This window comes from Sprattus sprattus (assembly GCF_963457725.1).
Source record: "Sprattus sprattus genome assembly, chromosome: 1".
Taxonomy (NCBI): Eukaryota; Metazoa; Chordata; class Actinopteri; order Clupeiformes; family Clupeidae; genus Sprattus; species Sprattus sprattus.
In genome coordinates this window covers 53,520,810-53,544,250 of record NC_137920.1, presented here as the reverse complement: position 1 = coordinate 53,544,250, position 23,441 = coordinate 53,520,810, and the positions used below count along the sequence as shown (strand labels likewise).

The 23,441-nt window shown below is 39.8% G+C and overlaps 2 protein-coding genes across 2 annotated transcripts in view; both read left to right on the top strand.

The window, feature by feature from the left end:
• Positions 1-2,641: 2,641 nt before the first annotated feature.
• rom1a (retinal outer segment membrane protein 1a) lies at positions 2,642-6,508 on the top strand (the record flags this gene model as incomplete). Its single annotated transcript, XM_080847608.1, has 4 exons — positions 2,642-2,791; positions 4,738-5,168; positions 5,461-5,707; positions 6,308-6,508. The coding sequence occupies 4 exons, from the start codon at positions 2,642-2,644 to the stop codon at positions 6,506-6,508; spliced, it is 1,029 nt and encodes a 342-aa protein (XP_080703734.1).
• A 1,783-nt stretch (positions 6,509-8,291) lies between these two features.
• Positions 8,292-23,441, top strand: part of rps6ka4 (ribosomal protein S6 kinase, polypeptide 4) — a 33,129-nt gene continuing 17,979 nt past the window's right edge. Inside the window, exons 1-14 of the mRNA XM_080847547.1 lie at positions 8,292-9,381; positions 9,674-9,745; positions 10,073-10,140; positions 10,470-10,620; positions 10,793-10,908; positions 13,395-13,502; positions 14,324-14,404; positions 15,094-15,197; positions 15,331-15,481; positions 16,147-16,308; positions 16,566-16,691; positions 17,159-17,292; positions 18,998-19,091; positions 19,572-19,742. Of these exons, the coding sequence (XP_080703673.1) occupies positions 9,273-9,381; positions 9,674-9,745; positions 10,073-10,140; positions 10,470-10,620; positions 10,793-10,908; positions 13,395-13,502; positions 14,324-14,404; positions 15,094-15,197; positions 15,331-15,481; positions 16,147-16,308; positions 16,566-16,691; positions 17,159-17,292; positions 18,998-19,091; positions 19,572-19,742 (1,647 nt within the window). The 5' untranslated portion in view covers positions 8,292-9,272. The remainder of the gene's footprint in view (positions 9,382-9,673; positions 9,746-10,072; positions 10,141-10,469; positions 10,621-10,792; positions 10,909-13,394; positions 13,503-14,323; positions 14,405-15,093; positions 15,198-15,330; positions 15,482-16,146; positions 16,309-16,565; positions 16,692-17,158; positions 17,293-18,997; positions 19,092-19,571; positions 19,743-23,441) is intronic.

The following is a 23,441-nucleotide window of genomic DNA, read 5'->3' as shown; positions in this document are numbered from 1 at the left end:
ATCAAATGTACATGTTGTATGTATTTAGTAGTAAGTTCAGTTAGGTTATTGAAGATCAGAATCACAGGGCAATGTAAAGGAGAATAGCATAGTTTCGATAAAGAATTAATGTAGTGAATACTGAAGAGTGTTCAAATCAAGCTGAGAGCTGAGAACGACCTGTGTGTGCAAAAAATGGCAGAATTGAAAAATAATTTGGTGTATATTTAAAAAAGAAAAAACAGTCCAAAGGAGTGGGTGGGAAGGTTGTGTTGATTAAGTCCTTCATGACTTTGAATAGAAAATTGTTAAATTCTTACTAAAGCCATTTTTCCTCATACAAAAAACATCACCCTGGCTCCAACTACCCATACAGGGTGTGTAAAATACATTTTATATTAAAGAAGTATTTAGAATTTAGTTATGTAATACACTCTATTACACAATACAGTCTCAGAGTTAGTTTGTGCTTGTAAAGATTTGTACCTGTTCCTTCAATTTGCTGTACAGAGGAGTGTTTGGTATGGAAGCTGTAAGATCTCATCGATTTACATTTCTTTTACACTCCCGTTTTCTCAAGGTCTCAACTGATGTTATTATCTCAAGATAACGGAACTTTGTTTTCTAGATATATCTATATAATTCATTTGACATCTCCTGAAAACGATACTTTGCAAAGACCGGGTCAAAATTCAAATGTATACTGATGGCAGCTTGGGGCTTCCACAATATGGAGTCGAAAGTTTATGCAATATTATTTGTACAACTATAGTCCTAAACCTATAATCAGACAGTTCATAAACATTATAGGAATACGTTTATATAATACACTTATAAATAATAATAATAATAATAATACATTTTATTTAAAGCGCCTTTCATGACACCCAAGGTCACTTCACAAACAGGTTGTGAGAATTACAAAACTTCTAATAGAAATAAATAAAAATAAGAAAAATAAAAGTCAGTACCACTTAATACTTAAATAAGGTTTTCCTAAAACTGAACTCTTAATGTCATTAAGTAATATGTGAAAAGTTGAATTAGTAGGTATACCTTTGATGTGTAATGTTGTTCTAGAACTAGAATAAGAAAATATGACATTTCTTTGCCAGGAGACCAGTCTGCTTCGATTTATAGCTAGTTTAGAAACAGAGGTAAACACTATGTATTGTTTGCATTGAGATTGTAGTGATTCTGGAAAGGGCTATTTTAAACAGCAGGTTTTATATAGAATGAGAAACTTATAGAAACAAAACGGAGTGCTGCTGCAGTGTATTTTCTGTGGTAAAATATATTAAATACAACACTGTACACTGAACAATGTCATCCTTTCCTGTTCCCTCTCCTTTTCCTTTTCCTCTCTTTCTTTCCCATTCTTCTGCAGTATCCATGTGGATATGCTCATTAAGATGTGTCAAAAAGTAAGGAGAAATATACATTTTTGTCTTATAAACTTTCAAAAAAGGTTTGAAAAAAATCCACTGTTACTGTCACTGTTCGATCCTGTACTCATTCACTCTATTCGTCTGACGTGTGTAATTATTGTCTTAAATAACTCCCCTGCCTGTGTTTTAGAATATTTACTATTATGTGTCATCGCTGTAAACTATGTAAACATCAATAAACAAAAGAAAATATGTCTGAAATCAGTTATTTTGATTGCCAAAACAGTAAAAAATTGTATTCAGTTATCATCCACTCAAGCTGGAGTCTGGAGACCACAAACCATATACAAAGCAATCGGTTCACTCACTCTAATGAGCTCGTTACCAGAGCTTTACATAGGATTATCCTCACTTTCACTCTCATTTTCACAGTCAACACTGCTCTCGCTCTCTCTCCCTCTCTCTCTCTCCCTCTCTCTCCCGCTCTCTCTCTCTCTCTCACTCTCTCTCTCTCTCCTTCTCTCTCTCTCTCTCTCTCGCTTTCACTCTCTCCCTCTCTACTTTTTAGTATTTTGTTAGTGAACACACGATGAAAGACTGTGTATTTTAGTATATTTAGACAGAACCAGAAGACCTTGTTTTAAATCAAAACGGTACTCAGGTCTTAGGCAGGAAATTGTGAATTATAAACCTTTTTCCAAAATGCACACATCTAAAACACTTCCTCCATCATTGTAAAACTCACAGCCTTGTCCCGTACCACAGAGGTGGACAGGGTCAGTTTGCTGAGCAGACAGTGGCCTGGATTCCCATTGGAAAGGCGAGTTTAATAGGATAGGTGAGGGATTAGAGGTAAGATGCCCCAGTCCTGCAGCTTTGGCCCAACCCAGTGTGTCTCACCCAAGCATGGGCACAGAGGTGCAAGGGTACACACTCGGGGCCAAGGGGTATCAATCTTTTTTTGGCAAGGGCTCCGGGGATATTCACCAAACGGATTGTGGAATATCATCGAAAGCGGAGTAAGGATTTAAAGAATCCATTTCAAGGAAGAAAGAAGGAGCCTACTTTTAGACCACTCAACAGCAGTTTAGAGGATTCATTCTTTATTTTGGCCAATTGGAAGAATCAAAGCGAATTTAACTAAATTGTGTCAGGTTTTTGCCTGAACTATTGGATAAATCTGTTGTTACTCTCCTGTCTTCGACTGAGGCGTCTAATCGCTTCTCCATTGAGTTCTCCTCCTCGGGACAAACTCTTGCGAGGAGGCCTCCATCATGGTGTTAATGAAGATGAAGTTCTCTTTCCAGAAGAGGGTGAAACTAGCCCAGAGCCTGTGGCTGCTATCCTGGATGGCCACAGTGGCGGGATCCATCACCTTCTGCCTGGGCTGTTTCCTGAAAATTGAGTTGCGCAAAAGGGCTGAGGTAGCAAATCCTTTCTATGGTTTACATTTACGTCATTGGTGGATGATATTTTATCTATATTAAGATAATTTTGACTTCTGAATATAACTATTTTATCGTTACGCTTGTGATTGTGGCCGTCATTATCAAGTATATGAAGGCAAAGTAACATTTTATGATATCATCCCCAATTGTCCTTCAACACTGTTTTCTCACCATCCCCTGTTGCTTACGTAGGTCAATTTAAATAATGACATTGCTGTTATGTGATGGTTTGAAGTTGTTAAAAGAGTGTCAAAGACCTCTATGGTATGATGTAAAAAGGTGAATCGTATAGTGTATTGTTGAAATGAACCTGTGTGAATATAAATATTCTCTAAGCTGTTAATGGGATTATCGATGAGCTGTCCTCCATAATGAGCTGTCATATTGGGAACAGGTATATTATAATCAGACTGGATATCAAGCTTGTGCAAAGGCCTGGACACAATTGGACCACAGAAAGGAGGTTACAATTAGGTTTTTTAAACCATAGTGGCTGACTGATCATTAAGAACCACGTTAAGCAAACAGCTGCATGATGATTCCCAGTATAAAGCTGGTATAAGTCATATTCATCACCTGCCATTGCATTATGATACAAAACACTAAAATATTAACCAATAAGGAAGTTCTCAGTAATGTACTCTCTAAACAACAACTAAAAGATGTAATTGTGTGTGAACATACTAACCAATCAGGAAGCTTCGATGGAGATGGGTATCCAAGGCTGCCAATTATTTGTCACGTGCACAGAACATCGAGGAGTGTGTCCTGGTGGGAGGGGGGGGGGGGGGGGGGGGGGGGGGGGGGTTGTTATATGAGGTCTTGTATAATAACAACAAATGTTAATGTTGCTCTAGAATTTGTCCATTCGAGGACAACTAAATGTCTATCAGTTCGCCTATCCCACCATGAATGTCACTTAATAATTGAAAAGCAGTGAACTTTGACAGAATGGCATTTTGGAAAGGAGCCATGCAGACAATGTTTTCCCCTACACTCTATCTACTCAAAATCATACAAAATAAATCAGCAGATCATCACCTCTTAATATTAACACCCCTTTGACATTTTGCCACGGACGGAATAGGGATATTTGCATCTGACACTGCTATGGAAGCATATATTAATTATAAGTTATAACTTTAACATTGTATAACACACATATACACAATAATTGAGTTGTAATACATTGTAACAACAATGTTTTCATGTACACACAAACCATTATACCGCGTTTTTTGTTTGTTTGATTAGCTAACCATATCAATTCAGCATACTACATACATTTCTGATTTTTTTGAGGATTTTCTGTTGCACTTAAACTACCCATACACTAACTCCACGTTAAAAGTGAAGGAGGTTTGCTTGTCACTGAGGCCCAGGAGCAGGCCTGATGAACCACGTGACTGTACTCATTCAGACCAATAGGTGGAGCACCTGGTTGCTAAACATGTGTTCCATGTTCTGCTGTATATCTTATAGGAACATCCTTCATTCATACTACTGTATACAGTATATGAAAAATGATATGCTATGTGCTATCAGCATTGTAATTATTTGGCCCCTAACAGTTTAAAAAAAAAAAAAACATTTTACGATTTGAGATGTCTTTTTGCAACAGGCACCTAGAAAAAGCATCTGAAGGAGCAATTATAGTTCTGTTGCTTGAAAGTGTTAGCTAAGCCTTCAATTCAGTTATTAAAATGCAAAGACTAACTTGTAATAGGGTTCAGATTATATCACATGCTCTCTGAAAAGACTGTAAGTGTCATAACATGAAAGTCACAAAGACACTTTTGTAACAGTGAAGGGAGCTTCATATCCCACTCTTGCATAATTCAGTCAACACTAAATTCTTGGACTTATCATTTCTTGTCTCTAAACATGTGACCCTGTAAATTGTTGGCACTCCCCATCTGCAGGTAATGGGCAACACCGACATTTACATCGTACCTCACACCCTGATGATCGTGGGCCTGGGTGGTCTGGGGATCAATTACTTCGCCGGACGAATCTGTCAGGATGCCCTGGATCCGAGTCGATTCCCGCAGTGGAAGACCTTCCTGAAGCCCTACTATGGCGCCTCCATGTTCATCGCCTTCCTCATGTTCATAGCCATGCTTATGAGCTTCATCATGAAGGGCTCCCTGGATTCCTCCCTGCGGATTGGTCTGAGGAATGGCATCCGCTTCTACAAGGATACGGATACGCCCGGCCGCTGTTTCCAGAAGCAGTCCATGGACCGCCTTCAGATGGATTTCCAATGCTGCGGCAACGATGACTACAGTGATTGGTTTGAGGTGCAGTGGATCAGCAATCGCTACCTTGACCTCAGCACCAAGGACGTTAAAGAGTGAGTGTCAATCTTGTTGAGTTCAATTCATTCTGTTCATTCCATCTACCAATGACATACCAGAAGTCTCTTCTAGACTAGGAAAATACTGGAAGCAATTTAGTGGTTTGAATTGAAATTGATTACCCATTTGCCCTCAAATAAACCATACATGTAATGTGGAGATGTTGAAAGATTGAAAATCAATCATTTAAGATTAGCTACTAGCATAACATTAATACAATTCCAACACCTGGTAATAAACAAAATGTAAATTCATCTTCCCAACCCATTCAATCTTTTTTTCTGGCAGCCGCATCAAAAGCAATGTGGATGGACGCTACCTGTTGGACGGTGTCCCCTTTAGTTGCTGCAACCCCAGCTCCCCTCGACCCTGCATCCAGTACCAGCTGACCAACGACAGCGCCCATTTCAGCTATGAGCACCAGACGGAGGAGCTCAACCTATACCTCCGTGGGTGCAGGGAGGCCTTGGTCAGCTATTACGGTGGCTTGATGAACACCATCGGAGTGGTTGTACTTTCTGTGCTCTTGGTTCAGGTGAGAGTAAAAACCACACGGAGTAGGTGTGGTAGTGACAAGAGATAAGAAAACTATTTGATACATGCAAATTTTGTGTGATGTGCCCACAATAAGATTAAACATACTGCCAAAAACCTTTACAGGGTGAAATGCTTAACAAGGAAAATATATGTATAGTTTTAAGACACAGTAATCAAAGGAGTCAACCCAATTGAATGTCATTAATTTTTCTACATACATAGGCCTACTGTTTATCCAGCATAAATTCCCATAGTATTGGTCCCTTATAGGGGTATGGCATACACTACATTGTTTTAAAACAATCAAGAAGTAATCCAGATGTGTCATTCAAAAATATACATTTTACATTTACCACTTCATGAGACTGTTGGGTAGTGAAAAAACATGTAAGGCTGGATCGTACAGTAGACCCTTTTTGAATAATATGGAAAATAGAAATAGAAATAAATATGCATTTTTGCTATCCTGTTCATAACTCTAACTATGAGTGTATAGTTCGAATATGAGATTACCTGAATGCATTGTGAACTTTTAAGACTAATCTTTGGAAATGACTCGTCCCCAACAAAGCTTTAACCTCTACCTTGTCCTGTGCAGGGCTCAGTCCTGGCCAGCCTCCGTTACCTGCAGACATCCCTGGAGGCGCTGGAGGGACAGGAGAACGCAGAGGCCGAGTCCGAGGGCTACCTCCTGGAGAAGAGCGTGAAGGAGACCGTGATGGAGTGGTTAGAGCCTGTGCTCAAACTTCTTCAGCTGAACCAGGTGGCCTCTGAAGAGGGTGAAGCAGCGCCTGCCTGAGCCTGAAGATGGCAGTCATTTGTGTTTCAATAGTGGAAGTGATGATGTGACACCCCAATGAATATTTAATTGGTACTGATCAAATTAAATGAAACATCCTGCTGATATTCCAGTCTGGAAACAAGGTGCTGTACAGTATGCACAACATATACTGTCTTCAGTTGAGCCTGAGTAAAATGTTAACTATTTCCCATAAAGTCGTTTAATTTTGATGGTGAAATAACACAAAATTCATGTTGAAACCTTTTGTACGCTGTTGATGACCATCCTTCATATGCAGTTTATTGACTTACCTTTAGCACCAATCAATTTGGAGTTACAGTGAAGAAAATTACTGGTTGGGCACAATTTCTGCTCCATTTTTATACATCATTAGTGTGGTTATTATCATTATTATTGGGACATTTTTAATAAAGTTAATTTTTCAACCTTTGCACTGATAAAACTGACAACAAAGATATATTTGCATTTTATGTAACCCCAGAATACCATATTTAAATGCTGGCTGTAGTGACTCATTGCTCTGCTATGTAACTGAAGAGAAAATACAGTACTGTACAATTTTAAGCAAATGGAACATAATAAATGTTGAGGTTTTTAAACTGCTTTTTGAGTAGAGCTGATTGTTATACATTTAGTTTAATGTAATGGGTAAAATTGTCCCTAATTGTGTTTCGGCTGTCTTCCTCACACAGTACTGAACGTATGCATGTATGAACTCCTCCCTAATTCCTAATTCTATCCTATTGATTAACTTCCATTCTATTTCTCAACAGCAGCAACACATTTAATCTATCTCTCTTTCTCTCCCTCTCTCTCTCTATCTCTCTTTCTCTCTCTCACACACATACACACACCAACACACATACACTCACTCACACACACAAATCACAAGTAGATGGTAAAGATTCTCTCTGTGCATGCCCATACCCACACTCAGACAGACAAACACACAGACGTGTGCAGACTCAGACACCCACACCTGAATGTCAGTAACTGAAATAGGATTATGAAGATTGATGATTGATGTCAGTAATGCAGTGAAAGCCCTGTGTGTCTGTGTCCTCTGCCTGACACCTTTCAAAACTCTGCTAATCCTCCCGGTTAATACCTGAACATGCTGCTGCAGCACACATTCGTTTAGTGGGGTAAATTAGTGGTGGCGTTCAGTTTTGACAGAGATCTCAAATTGTTATAAAAATGTAACACAAATGTAACACAAAGTAAGCATGACACTTTTAAAACTCCTTAACATTTACAACAATATATCACCTTTATAAGATAAGCTATATATAGTTATGGTTATGGTTAATGTTGTATGGCAGATGCTTTTGTCCAAAGCGAATTACAAAACAGTATAAAAACATTACACACAACAACATTTTCAATAATAACAATAATTCCAGATATAAACATTTAATATATTTATAACGTGTGTTTCAAACACAAGAACCAATTAGACAGATGCTGTTTAAAAAGGTGAGTTTTTAAAGGCTTTTCAAATATACCAAGGCTGTCACTGGAATGGAAATCACTAGGTAGATGGTTATTTAATGTGATCAAATGGACTTGTATTATCACAATGTCACAATTTGTTATAGTAACATTGTTGGGCGTACAATGATGCAATGAAAGGAATTATAATAGCACAAACACAGTATGATGAACTTGAGAGGCAAATTGTTTCAAAGTTAACCATATCCCTATCAGCAGTAAACGCCCTTTTCATTTAAATTTAAAAAAGCAACAATCAGATTGGATCACACCGGCTTCCGTAGTTTAAGTAATCCAGTCTTTACAACAGTTTTTAAAGTCATTTTGGTGAGAAATTTGTGTCCTTTCAGTAAAGATATTTTCAGCGTGAGTTACACAGAAGTACATCCGGAAGAAAGGGAAGAAGAGCGATTTTATGTCCTCTATTGCGTGTCACTTCGATTATTTTATTGGCTCATAGCTAGGGAGTTTTAATTAAGTGTCTGTCATGGTTGGTAGTTAGCGAGCTAGCTGGCAAACCATCTAGCTAGCTAGCCTGGAAAACTAGTCCGGTTTATGTCATTTTTCGTATGTTCGCTTCGCGCAGCTGATTAAACAGTGCAGCCAGGAGATGTATCTCAAGGTATGTGCGTGCGGGCAAAAAATCTTATAAAGAGCCAGATACCTTGTTAGCTGTCGCCACTACTTTTGAAGAACACTTGCTAACGTTATACCTAACGTCACAGGTCACTGCAACTGAGTTGTTACAATTGTATCCAGTTGCAGATTGTTAGCAGCAAGCTAGCTAGACAGTTTGTGTCGAAGTAGAAAATACGGAAATGGCATCCACGTATGGCCGACACCAATTCATTGACTGGAGTTAACAGAAACGAAATTCAAGTATCAGGCGGCAATGGTTGTTCGATAGACAGCATTTTATCGACTATATAGACATTAGAAGAGACCATTACAGATAACTTAGCTGATATTTTATGTGGGTCGTGTAACCCCTGAAAACAACAGGACGAGCTTATGAAGATTAGTCAAAACAGCAGGATGTCAAAGGGATTTGCGGTGGTCATAAGTGAAAAACAAAACAATGACTACTGTCAATACGAGACAGTTCGCGGTGTATTCCTGCACTTTATGCAAAAAAACGATTGATCTATAGTGTGCATTTATACTGTTTACGCTGTATAGTTTAGATTATAATTTGTAGACCGGAAGGAGAAATCTAGTCAGCTTGCAGTACGTTTTTTAGATATAACTTACTTTACATTTCATAAGCACTATGTCTGGAGACACTAGTAGTAGTAGTGGCTGCAGCAGCAGTAGTGGCGAGGATTCTGATAAAGAGACCCGGAAGAAAGTCTGTACTGTCAAACATGAAATCACTAATGGTAAGTAGTAAATGAGTTTCAACCGCACACATTAAACCCCCATTTATGTGCGATTTTTCGCTCACTAATGTTCTTCATATTTTGTCAATGTGATTGATGGGTGCTGCAATCGTCGTAGCACTCTGTTGCAAAATGTTGTTTATACTTCATTACTTTGTCTGACCGTTGAAAGCTTTTTCTGACTTTTATTGATGTACTGTAATGATGCTCTTTGCTACGGAGTGGCATCTTCGGTATCTGGGGGAGAGCCTTGGGTGTGTGTGTGTCACAATATTTCAACTTTCCCCCTCAGCAAACCTAACAGGGTACGCTGAGAAAGTGGGTGTGGAGAACTTTGAACTTCTGAAAGTGCTGGGCACTGGAGGTGAGGGGCACAATTCAGATTCATAATGTTTTTGTTGTTGTTGTTATTGTTGTTGTTGTTGTTTTTGCTGTTCATACCTTAAGTGTTCCCCAACCTGGCTAATCAGTGTAACCTTCAAATGGGTTAATGTTCATTTTGAAAATTCATGGTCTAGGACCAGACCTATATGCACTCTGGCTGTGGATGACTGATACTATAGGGTCAAAGGGAAAATGAGGCATGTCAATGGAAAAAGCAGTGTTGGTCCTGTATGGTTGTTGCTCCTCTGTTTTTTTGGCAATTCTGATAGCTGAATGTCTTTAATGTCTGCTCTTTATTCCTGTGCAGCATACGGAAAAGTGTTCCTCGTGAGGAAGACGAGTGGTCACGATGAAGGGAAGCTCTATGCTATGAAGGTTAGTGCAGCAGCTCCAGTCTGCCTTCCCAATGTTGTACATCAGTGGCTCATCTTTATTAAAAACACACAGCTGATATTTGATTTGAGAAATCTTAACGATCATAAAAGGTTCCGTCCCTTCCCTTTGTAATTAAATTCTGATCATGAAGAAGTGCATCACTTTGGCTTAGGTTCAGCACTCCCTGAATCACTCCCTTTCTGATCTCTCCCATTAGTGGGCACACCCATGTATGTTGAAAAGTTTAATGTGTAACAAAGGGAAAGGTCAGACTAGGTGGATCAGCCCGTTCGCTCTGTCTTTATTAATGAGAGTGTCCTCGTTTATAGGTGCTGAAGAAGGCAGCCATTGTACAAAAGGCAAAAACAGCCGAACACACCCGGACTGAGAGACAAGTTTTGGAGCACATTCGGCAGTCTCCCTTCTTAGTCACACTGCACTATGCCTTCCAAACTCAGACGAAATTGCACCTCATACTTGGTAAGTACTTAATCAGAAACAAAATCATAAATATACATTAGCAAACATATTTATGTACATTTACAGTTTTTATTGTTTAAAAAAAAAAAAATGTATGTGTCTGGAATGGACGAACCTTTGCTGTGCTTGATTTACTTTGTTTTTCTAAAGAACACTTTGCTGTCCCTTCTAGACTATGTGAGTGGTGGGGAGATGTTTACCCATCTTTACCAGCGAGACCACTTCTCTGAGGAGGAAGTTCGGATCTACATTGGAGAGATCATTCTTGCCTTGGAGCATCTGCACAAGGTAAGGACCGGCAGCAACTGTGACATGTCTGTCTGTCTTGTGGGATAAGAGAACCTGTCTTGGGAAAACCTCCAACATAAGTCTTAAAAGATGCTGTAAACTTTTTAATTACTTTACCTAGAAGGACATAGTGCAAAAATCTCTTGTGGATTAAACAAAAATGTTTAACAATACATTATCTGGTTTATGTGTACACCTATGATGCAACTATGATGTTATTCATCTGTACAGTCATGGACAAGAGTTTAAGACCACTCTTAAAAGAAATGGACTGTTTTCTTCTGAATGTAGTGATTGCATCAGAAATTAAATTGATTGCAGGAGACTGCATCCTCCTTACTTTGGCCTGTTGTAGTCACTTTTCAATTGACCATCACACAGTAAACGCCTGTTGCATTTCGCTGTGTTTTGCCTTTTCTTAAAACACACATAGATCGGTAAAAAAAGGCATCACTAAAGGACACCCAGACTGCTTTCTGTCATAATAAGTTCCTTTACTTTGCAAATTTCACGACTGTATTGTGAGCGGCAATCGTACTACACTTTAACTTCTCACCAATTACTTGTTCAGAATATCCTGCCCAGTGAAGAACCACTATTTGTCCCCCCTGGACTGTGAGGGAGTGGTCTTAAACTCTTGTCCACGACTAATGTCAAGAACCAATGGTGCTTAAAAATGTTAACTCTATACGAAGCCGCCATCTTTTCTCCACACCTCAATCTAATCCATTTTTTTTAAACACTGTTACTTACCTAACAGATATGCATTAAAAAACTCTTAAAGTTCTGCATTTACTGGATAAGTCCTAAATCTAATGTATAGGTGTTCTTTATTTGCACAGTCTGAGCTTTGTGTTAAGGGGGTTGGCTAACAAGCATTTTTGTATAGCTGAAATTCCTGAGAAGTGTGTGTGGTTATAAAGGCCATGGTAAAAAGCCAATGGAATTCCTATGTTTGTATTCAGATGCTTCCGGAAGTTCATGCAAAGGGCATTCACCAAAAAAAGTCAGTCAAAAGCCCTTGAAATGAGACATTTAGTGAGCCTGCTGTGTGTGTATATGTGGCAGACATGGAATTGACTACATCTTGTCAGTTGCACGCATGGGTTGTAGCATCACATTTAATTCTGTCAGAGCAGCTAAAGGCCTCTTAGGACCTCAGAGACCGAGTGTTTTTTTCTGACTTTTAAGAAAGACACTCAGCTTCTCCTTGCAGGTACATGGAAGTCTGTTAGTCCTTATATGTGTTGTAAGTCTGAAACTCCTTTTTTTTTTTTTTACACTAGGCTGTTTTTGTCTTCCTTTGTGCTACATTTTAATGTGATATAATAATTGAAATATACTGCCATGCACTTGAGTGTATTGACATACCACACAGAGGTTTAAAGCACATCTACATTGTTGACATAATAGAGCTTTGGCCACTGTATAATAATTAGCTTTGTTTGCAGTGCAGTATAGAGGTGGAACTCTCTTCAAACACTAGTTCTTTGAAAATGTGTTAAACAGATGAGCAGAATGGAAATTGAATTTGTATCTCTTACAAAGAGTATTGCAGTCATTATTGTGATGTTGACTAACCACCAGATTGAATAGATACAGTTCTAGAAAAAAAATGTGGAAATGGACATAATTTGTATACTGCAGTTGCAGCAGCTTATGAAGGCTGTGCTAAAGCCACTTGTGTGCACCCGTCTAGGTCATAGCATGATCTTTGGACTAGTCTTGCCCCTTGACTGGCCAGAGAGAAAAGATGCTTCCTGTCATGCCCTGCTATTTCGGTTTTTATGAACTGACTGTGAACACACACTCTATTCAAAGTATGCAATGCTGTGTCCACACGGAGAGCACCGTTTGATGATTGAACACCAAACAAAATATTTAAAAAAAGCCTGTGCCGTTTCTGACCATACAAAAGGTTGGCCCACGCACAAATATGATCATATCACTGTGTGTGTGCACCCCCAAAACTCCACATGCCAATTCACTGAAATAGGTGCAGGCCTGTTTACAGAACTGATACATTGTCTATTGATAATGACAGTTTAACTCCAGTCAAGTACAGTCTGAAATGCATGTTGTAATATAGGAAATAGGAACCAAGACATGCCCATTACCTGATTAGGCAACCAGTCTCTCCCATTTGATTTGCAAAATGCAACAGCTGTGTACATGAAAGTGTTGTGCAAGTTGACTGACAGAGTTATATATTTTCTGATCAGCATGTCTGAAAGCAAGCATCCATCCCTGTCATACTTGTACTAAGTGTTAAGCCAATTGTGCTGTAGCTTGTACATCTTGAAGGAGCTCACTGAAAAAAATAAAATAGTGCCTTGGCAAAATGTGGTGATTCTGTGTGGTTTTGAATGACTGATTTGAGAATGAGTTAGGAGGGTTTTTTTTCCCAGGCGAATGCTTTTTATCACAGCGTTGTTAGAGCCTTGTTTGGTGTTCTTGATTTTTTCTTTTTGGCACAATCTTTACAGCTTGGCATTGTGTACCGGGACATCAAACTGGAAAACATCCTATTGGACAACGAGGGACACGTAGTGCTGACAGACTTCGGGTTGAGCAAGGAGTTCCTTGATGAAGAGGTACTATTGCCAATGTGGTGAAATTACTGTATGTACCTCAGTAAAGCTAAACCAAACCAATGCAGTGAGTAGCCACTGCTTGAGTACAGAACTTGTAAAGCATAGGATGGTAGTTTGTATGTGTATTATTTTAAAGTAAAGGCAATTTATCTGAGCATTTAGCATGGAAAGAGATCTAGTATACTCAAAAATTAGATATGGCAGTTCTTCTGAACAATCCTTCGAAACCTTTTCGGTTTGGACCTTTAAACTAATTCACAATAAAAATGTTGATGGAAAAAATGCAAATTCCAGCTCTACCAGACGGATGTCGTGAGATATTGTACACTAATCCATATTTAAAGTAACACTATACAAGAATTTTTTAGGTATGGTTTTATAGGCAACTAGTTTTGGTACCATCCTCAAATTCATTTTGATAGCATATGGTCATGTGAAGGACAGATAAACACCTGTGTCTTCCCCACCAACCATCCTAGATATGCCCTATGTAGATTTGTGTAATGGGCTGGAACGCCCTGCAAAAACTTTCACACGCATGATATTGCCAGCTATACTGCCAAAAGACACCAGTTACTGTGTTGGCAAGCTTCTTTCAGTGCCAGCTGGGCTGTTTGTGGTGTTTGCAGGGTTTTTGCCTGTTTTTTAGGTAGTTAGCCTACTAGTTTTGGAACAGAACTCCGTACGCTTTAACTCTCCAACCTAACATTGCCAGTTCATAAAAAAGAAAAAACACAGGGTATGCCATTTTTTAATTTAGCATCTCAAAATCTGTAATTGCGTCTGACCACAGTGGTATATTGGGCGATTTGTGTCAACAGAAAGAGAGGACCTATTCATTCTGTGGCACCATTGAGTACATGGCACCAGAGATCATCCGCGGGAAGCTAGGCCATGGCAAGGTAAGAAGCATAGTGAACTTCAAGCCTTCATACACTCTGAATGCAAGTTAACACTCGGCTTATGCCAACCTGATCTGGTGCCCTTTTACGCTGTGTGCTCCACTAAATGCTCTAAAGGGCCATTTTAGTGTTTTTAAATGTAAACAACTCCTGCTGCATTGAGAGACGTTTCTATTACACAGGCAATAGTTTTGACACATCTTATTGTCAGTGTTGTCAAATCCCCATTATGTGTCCCAGAACAAAACACAAATGCATACAGCTGGCTGCCAGTTCAGTTCTGTTATTGTTCTTGTGACATTTAGTCAGCTTTGTGATTGTTTTCAACGAGTGTGTTGCTCTGGGCTACATCATGGGAAAAGAAGCATTTGTTGACAACGACTGCTGTCTGTGTACTTCAGAGTGCCTGCCGTGATTTGTCATCCATGCTAACACGTGTCGGACGATTGACCTTAATGCCTCGACAAAGGCTTTTTAAAGCGAGTCAAATTGAGTGCTTACTGCTATGTGCCACTAATCAAGGGCAACATTGATCACGTATTGCCTCGACCTGCTCCAACTTGTTTCTCCCTTTCATTGTGTGTTCCGTCAATACCGTTGTTGTCCTATCTGTTCCTGGTGTTTCTGTTCGTCCTCACTAAAGCAGCACTTGTTCATTGCTCTCTCTCTCTGCTCCCTGGCCTGTGAAGTCGGTGGATTGGTGGAGTCTGGGCATCCTCATGTTTGAGCTGCTGACCGGAGCCTCTCCATTCACCCTGGAGGGTGAGAGGAATACGCAGAGTGAGGTTTCCAAGTGAGTCGCACTCTCTTCACCACTGTCCCATCAGAGCCCTTCTGTCAAGAGTTCACTCACGGTTGTACTCATTTTCTTTTCCTTCTGGCCATCCCTCCTCCTCCTCCTCCCTCTCCGCCCCTCTCCGTCTCAGGCGCATCCTGCGCTGCGACCCCCCGTTCCCGTCTATGATTGCCCCCCTGGCGCAGGACCTCCTGAGGAAGCTGCTGGTCAAAGACCCCCACAAGCGTCTCGGCTCGGGCCCCAAGGGGGCGGACGACATCAAGACTCATCCATTCTTTAAGGTCTTTACATCACACTCTCTTGTCTATAACACTCATTAACAATATATCCATGGAATGTGTCTATGATGTTTATTCTCTGTTATATTTAGATATTTCATATGCATAATAGAGATTGAGCAAATGTGAATAGGGGTATTGATAATCCATTTCATCTAAAGAGCACATTTGGTTTAATACTGACATCCTCTTAATGGGATCTTTCTTGGCTGGATCACTGCAGAGCTGGCCAGGAACTGCAGTGTTCTGATTTATTTTTTATTTAATTAAAAAAAGAAAAAGGAAAAGACCGTTTTTTAAAAGAAAAAAAGCTTCAGTCTGTTACGAGTGGAGAGTTGAATCCAGCATACTAGTGAGGTAAAAGCAGAGAGGCCTCAGGAGGCAGTAGGAAGCGGTTTGGTACAGATTTGTGTCGGTATCTTAGAGGTGATATGCTGAAGAACATGAAATGAAATGGACAGTCATACTCCAAAATGAGGGTGAGCTATGTTGAAGAAAGTTCTGGTATTGCTCTTTATTTTACTCTCTCTTTTTATTTTTCTCCTCAAAACCTCATTTGCCATATGTTCTACTTGTTTATGCTCAACCTAGCGCTCGCACAGACTCTCATATAAGAACACACACTCTGCACCGTACACTTCATCAATGGGATTTTTTTTTTTTTGTAGGGGCTCAGCTGGTCAGATCTGGCTGCAAAAAAGGTGGTTAGCCCCTTCCGTCCTGAGCTGCGAAATGAGCTGGATGTGGGAAATTTTGCAGAGGAATTCACTGGGATGGATCCTGTGTACTCTCCAGCCACCACCCCTCCCAGTACTGATCGCCTTTTCCAGGTACATTCTGTTCTCCCTCTCCTACTCCCCTAAGTTCTGTGCTATGAGCAAGACACCTGCAGGTAGGAGATAGAACTGGGACACGAGGCACTTATTAAGCCTAAAAGATTTATCAAGTTCTCCCGACAAATGGATGATGCATGAGGCCAATTTGTCCTCTCTACTTAAAAAGTTTAAGAACCTGCTTCTGTGTCATGTGGCGCTGGCTTTGAGAAATCCCCACGCCATCTTCTGATTCTGGCTTCTCCTCCCTCTAGGGTTACTCTTTCATTGCGCCGTCCATTCTGTTCAACAAAAACGTCGTCATGGGGGACTTCCTGGAGAACCAGGTGAACGTGGACCGGCCTGGCTCAGCCACAGTGAAGCGCAGCGCCATGCTGAAGGTACTTCACACAGAACTCATTCTACTGATTTCTCCTATGTGTAGTGCAGCTATCTTCTACAGGGCGAGCAATAGGAAGTCATTGTCATCCGCCATTCTGATCCTGTCTCTTTACATTCTGTATTGGATAGGAACAGGATAGGCCACATAAAAGAGACCCATCTCTCATGTAGTTAGTTGCTTGTGGACCACAGCCATTGTAACATTTGTTTGCAGTTATTTAATCATCTTTATAGGGTTTGTTTTAAAAAGAATGAATTCACATTTACACATTCTTGTGCATTAATATGTGCATATGTACTGGGCACACACACAGGCACAAACACACACACACACACACACACACATACACACACACACACACACAGGCATCTTCAGCTCCAGTAGTAAAACTACTTAATACATTCTCTGCTGAAGTCTGCTTCACCAACATCCCCCCCTCCACCACCCATGTCTCCATGCCTGCAGGACTCTCAGTTCTTCCAGCAGTACGAGCTGTGCCTGCAGGGTCCTCCTCTGGGAGAAGGCAGCTTCTCCGTGTGCAGGAAGTGTCGACACAAGCAGAGCGGACAGGAGTACGCCGTCAAAATCACCAGCCGCAGGTGAGCACAACGCCCCCCTCCTGGGTAAGGATAGGTTGGGTCACATGGCGGGGAAAGCACTGACTTACTGTGCGACCAAGCGGTCAGGTAATTGACCACTTTCTGGGGCTCCGCTTAGCTGATACACACACACACACACACACTCATCCACACATGGTAAGTTCCACTACAGGGTATTCACATCACGTAGGGATAGTGTGTGGGATTTTAGGTTTCTTCCACTTCTGTTTGTTTTGTTTAAGTTGCAGATGAGGAGGGCTCTCACCTAGAATAGTAAAACCCTTTAGAGTTAGACAACACAGTTCACCTACCTTCAGACACTGCCTTTAAAATGGACGGTTTGCTGTGGGTGGACTTCACACTGATTGAGTGGACCTGGAGTGGCTTGTATATGGGCCATTCTACCTAATTCGTGTAATATGCAGTCCCTCAACAATAAAAACTATTTACAAAACAATAAGGTATTTAGGCATAGATATTTAATTAGAAAATGTTATGGTTTAATAAACCCAATGCATTACATGAGATAGTGATAAGCTAAATATATACAAAATCATCATTTATAGGGTACTTTCTATTGGGAAGTAGCTGTCCCCAACCCTGACATCTAAATTTCAATGCCTTTAAATAACACTTTTCAATTTTTTAAGATTTTTTTCAATGATTTAATTTCAAAGATCTTTATGATTGGGTTGAAACAGAACTTGGAATATTTAGATTTATTGTGGGTTTAATTTTTAAATCAATTTACTATACTCGAAAAATCATGTCCCTAGTTTTCATGTCACTACCGAAACACAAGAGTTTTAGTCCATTGGCTGAGCCTGTGTTTTAGCCACGACTCTGCATTTTTGACCATGCAGTGACACTGCATCTCTGTCCCTCATGGTTGAATGGTAAGTAGCTAAATCCCATAGTTTTTATATAAATGTGTACCAAAGTCTGAAAATAGATGTGTAACCTTAAGAATTGTCACTACCGAAACGCATGATTTCTTCAATTAAGTAAACCTTTTGGGGTTTCATGGAAAATCTTATGTTTGTATGTGTGTTCACCTCTTCAAAGATGTGCTTGCTAGAATTCTTTATTTATGCTTAAAGTTAGCTAGAATTGTCACTACCGAAACAGTCACTACCGAAACATATGGTAGTGACCAGATGATTTCGGTAGTGACAAAATGAAATGGTAAGTAGTTCAATCCCAAAATGTTTTAATAAATTTGTTGTGTGGACTTAAGGTCGGCCCAGAGCACCTTTTGGATGATTTTGGGAGAGAAATGAACATCCATCCAACAGTGCAGTCACTGCCGAAACACTGCAGTCACTACCGAAACAGATAAATTGAACTTGAAAATGTTTAAAAAATTCATTTCTATGGATTTCATTGTGAAAACCTTCAAGAAATATTTGTAAAAATACTCTTCAGAGAAGGGAAGGAAACACAATCTGAACAGGTTAATAATAATACTTTTTTACTATAGTAAATGTGATGTTTCGGTAGTGACAATTTTTGGAAGAGGAAAAACATTCCAACACATTCTGAAAACACAATATAAAACATACGGACAAAGTTTTGGGAATAAACCATAAAAATTTTTAAAATATATCCGACATGACTTTGCATCAATTCTGTAGAATGGCCCATATAGAGAGTGATAGGAGTGTTGGTGGTGTTGCAGTGTGTCTCATAAACGTGTGTTCTGTAGAATGGAGGCGATGATCCAGAAGGAGATCGCAGCTCTGAGGCAGTGTGAGTCTCATCCCAATATCGTCAAACTCCATGAAGTCTACACCGACCAGGTACACTCACACACACACTCACACGCTCACACACTCACACACACTCACACACACACAGACACACATAACCAATCATCATTATCTTCATGGTCACTGACACCAGTCTTTTCATGTGCCAGTGTGTACTCACTATCTCTTGTCAATCTTACATTCAATACATCTCTGAAGAGTTTTATTTCTCATGTTATGTTATGCATTTTATGTATTACATTTCTTTTTCTCATCTTTATGCACTCTATCACTGTTTTTATGCTAATTCTAATAATTATTATTATCATTATTATTTTTTTTGCACTATATCCTAGTTTTTGTGTTTAACTGATGTTTATTTTTATGTGGATCACTGCATGTCATTTCTTTGAGAATGTAATGTATTTGCTGTTAATTACTTTGAGCTGCATTCTTTTGCATTAAAGGTGCTATGTAAATAAAGTTTATTATTATTATTATTATTATTCATTGGTCATGTTCACCCCTCAGCACCACATGTATCTGGTGATGGAGCTGCTGCGTGGAGGCGAGCTGCTGGAGCGCATCAAGCGGAAGAAGCTGTTCGCCGAGTGGGAGGCCAGCAAGCTCATGAGCAGCCTGGTGTCGGCCGTCAGCTTCATGCACGAGGCCGGCGTGGTGCACAGGGACCTCAAGCCAGAGGTACGCCACCACCACAGCCATCACACAGGGAAGTTACACACCAGTGAGAAGCAAAAACAGAACATATTGCAGAAGTGTTGTCATGTTGTTGTGTTTAACAGTTGTGAGCCACAGACGTCACATGTTGCACTGTCAAGAAGGGTCTTTACCGATCCCGGGTACAACATGCAGCATGTGTGTTGTGTCTGTTACCAGCCAGTTGGGCATTGTTGTTGGGCAGTTGCTACAGTGCCCTCCGCAATTATTGGCACCCTTAGTGAATGTGCCCAAAACAGGCTATGAAAAAATATTTGTTTGCTGTTTATCGTCTTGGTCTTTCACTCAAAATACTAACAAAAATCGTACCTTTTCATTGAAATAAAATTATTGAAAGAAAACTTTTTTTTTTCATTAAATAAATACCTTTCTCCTAAACAGGTGTGCCACAATTATTGGCACCCCTTAATTTAATGTTTTGAGCAGCCTTCCTTTACCAAGATAACAGCTACAAGTTCTTCTTCCTATAATGCGTGATGAGGTTGGTGAACACATGGCACAGACCTGAGACCATTCCTACATACAGTATCTCTGCAGATCCTTCAGATTCTGAGGTCAACACATTTGCAGATTCGGCTTCACCTCTTCCCACAGATTTTCTATGGGGTTTAGGTTCTATTGGGGACTGTGATGGCCATGGCAAAACCTTTATTCTGCTGTCGGTGAACCATTTTTGTGTTGATTTTGAGGTGTGCTTCTGATCATTGTCCTGCTGGGAGGTCCAACCACGGCCCATTTTAAGCTTCCTAAAGGGGGGCTGTTAGGTTTTTATTTAATATCTGCTGGTATTTGATGGAGTACATGATACCATGTATCCTAACAAGATGTCCAGGGCCTTTGGAAGAAAAACAGCCCAACAACATCAGAGATCTGCCACCATACTTCAATGTGGGTATGGGGTGCTCTTCTGTATGGCTATCTTTCTGTCTACGCCAAACCCACCTTTGATGTTTGTTGCCAAGAAGCCTTATTTTGGTCTCATCTGACCATATAACTCTAATATAAAAGTCTGCCTTACATTTGGCAAACTATAGGCACTTTAGTTTGTTGTTGATTGACAGCAGAGGCCTTTTTCTGATAACCCTCAAAAACAACATGTGGTGATGTAGGTGCAGTCTGATGGTAGTTTGGAGACTTTCTGACCCCAGGACTAAACTAACCTCTGCAATTATCCAGCTGTGATCTTTGGAGATTCTTTTACCAGTCGAACCATCCTCCTCACGGTGCGTGGGGTTAATTTACAGATAGGTCCTCTTCCAGGCTGATTCCTGACATCTCCTGTCGCTTTTAACTTCTTAACTATTGCCCTGATTGTGGAAGTGGGTATTTCCAACTGTTTAGATATTTTCTTATTTCCCTAAATCCGGATTTCAGCAGCTCAACAACTTTTTTTTTTTTTTTTTAAACTTTTTATTTATGAACACAGCACTGTAAGCTGACCTACAGAACATTCCTGTCAACCCACAGGAAGAATACAGAGGGCAAAAATCATGGACAGCACAGTGCTATAGTGCTTTTTTTAAGGGTTTTTAAAGAAAAAACTACAAAGGGAAAAAACTGAAAATAAAAACAAACAAAAAACAAAACAAAAACATGAGGTCATAGAGATAATGGGCCTCATTCTCGACAGCAGTTGGGAAGACTTTCAGAAGGATTTCAGAAGGAACTCCACTTGAGTGGATTTAGGAAAACATTTGCCATTCTCCATAGTTTTTTCTTCTGTGCTTTCTTCTGAACTTCAGACGACTTTCAGAACGCAAAATAGCAGTCGTAACTCTGCTGGAATCTTATCAAATGCGATTCCACGGGCCATCTTGTGGTTATTTGAGGAATCACATTTAAAAAATCTGTCCGTGTTAAAAGGCTTAACGGCTGAATTTGTGAGAAATCGTTGGTGATTGCGTTCACATCAACTCTATAGACATCCTCGGATTAAAATAATAATACATAATAATAATTACGAGAATATTTGTATCATAAACAATTAGCTTTCACATTTATAGTCATGATTCTATGAGGTAGTATTTATTACATAGGTCTCTATTGCTCGTAGCTTGACTGTTCTCTCCCTTGTACGTCACTTTGTACAAAGGCATCTGCTAAATTACTGAATGTGAATGTAAATGTACACGAACACTGCAAATGTAAGTGAATCAATAAATAAACACTAAACCCAATCTCTAAGAACTGTCACATGAACTTAGCCTACTGCATTTTATACGCCTACTCGTGACCTGTCTTCACACTTATGGTAGCCATTTTTCGATTTTCATTTTTTTTTTTAAGTGACTTCTTAAATGTGTTTTACGGACTTCGGAAGTTCAACGTAAGAAAATATCTCCACCTTATTAATAAACACCTGTTACGAGTTGCTTTCGTGTGGACGCGTTGTTTTTGCGAAGTCGTGTAAGAAACATTTCTGAAGAATGACAGAAAAAGATCGAGAATGAGGCCCAATGTGTACAAGTTATAATCAGTCAGGAATGGCTAGTTAATTTACAATGTCAGAACTAGGTCATTTATGTAAATGGACCATTTTCCCCATCTCTTTTCTCCAATCTCTTTTTGGAGCCGTATGGAATTTGTCATCTGTTCAAGGAGGTGTAAATGTTTCACAATACCAACAAACGTGCCCACAGTAGGAGCGTCTTTCTGAAGCCAATATTTTGTGATCGCCTTTTTCCCAGCTGCCAACATAATTTTTAAAAGATATTCATCGTCTTTGGACAATCCCTCAGGGAAATGGCACAAGTAAAGATAAATGAATGTTACATCCACACTAAAACCCCAAACCTTATCAATGACTTTTATCACATCCTTCCAGTAGATCTGGAATGAGGGGCACAGCCAGAACACATGGGCGTGGTCTACCATGCTTTCTCCACATTCCCTCCAGCACCCTAACTGAGTGTCTGTTTGTTTACCTTTTTGTTTAGGGGTGATAAAAAATCGAATCAAATTTTTCCAGCAAAAGTCTCTCCAACCAAAAGAGTTAGTAGTAGAGGACTGTGTTTTCCAAGCGTTCATCCACATGTCCTCTGTTATTTCAATGTCCAGTTATTTTTCCCATCGTTGCTTCACATACTCTGTGGAGTCCTTTTTGAGTGGTGTGATGCCACGGTTCAGTCTGCTTATCATACCTTTACAGTTCCTACCATTATAGGCATCAACAAACAGCTGGACAACAGTTGACAATTCCCTCTGATTAGGTTCCTTAACCTCTTTACAGAAGTAATCAGAGATTTGTAAATACCTGTAGAAATCCACTTTACTCAGCCCATAAACCTGACATAGATGTTCAAAGCTATGAAGTGCCCTGTTTTTAATTATTGTACATAGAGATTTAATGCCATGATAAACCCATTGTCTATATCTGAGATCATACAATGACGGCTTGTAGTCAGGATCGTACGCAGGCCACCTGAATAATTTTACCTCTCTCTGAAGCTGAGAGCGTTGAACTACACCAGCCAATATCTTCAATGATAAGTTCACCCATTGGCTGTCTGTCTGCACTTTTTCCTTATTATTGTCAAAACAACCTATTAAAGGGATAGTTCGGTTTTTAAGACATGAATATGTATGGCTTCCCCGTCAGCAGTGTCATGCAATCATGCATCACTTACCCCCGACAGCGTCCTGTGAGCAGAGTTCTCGTCCAGT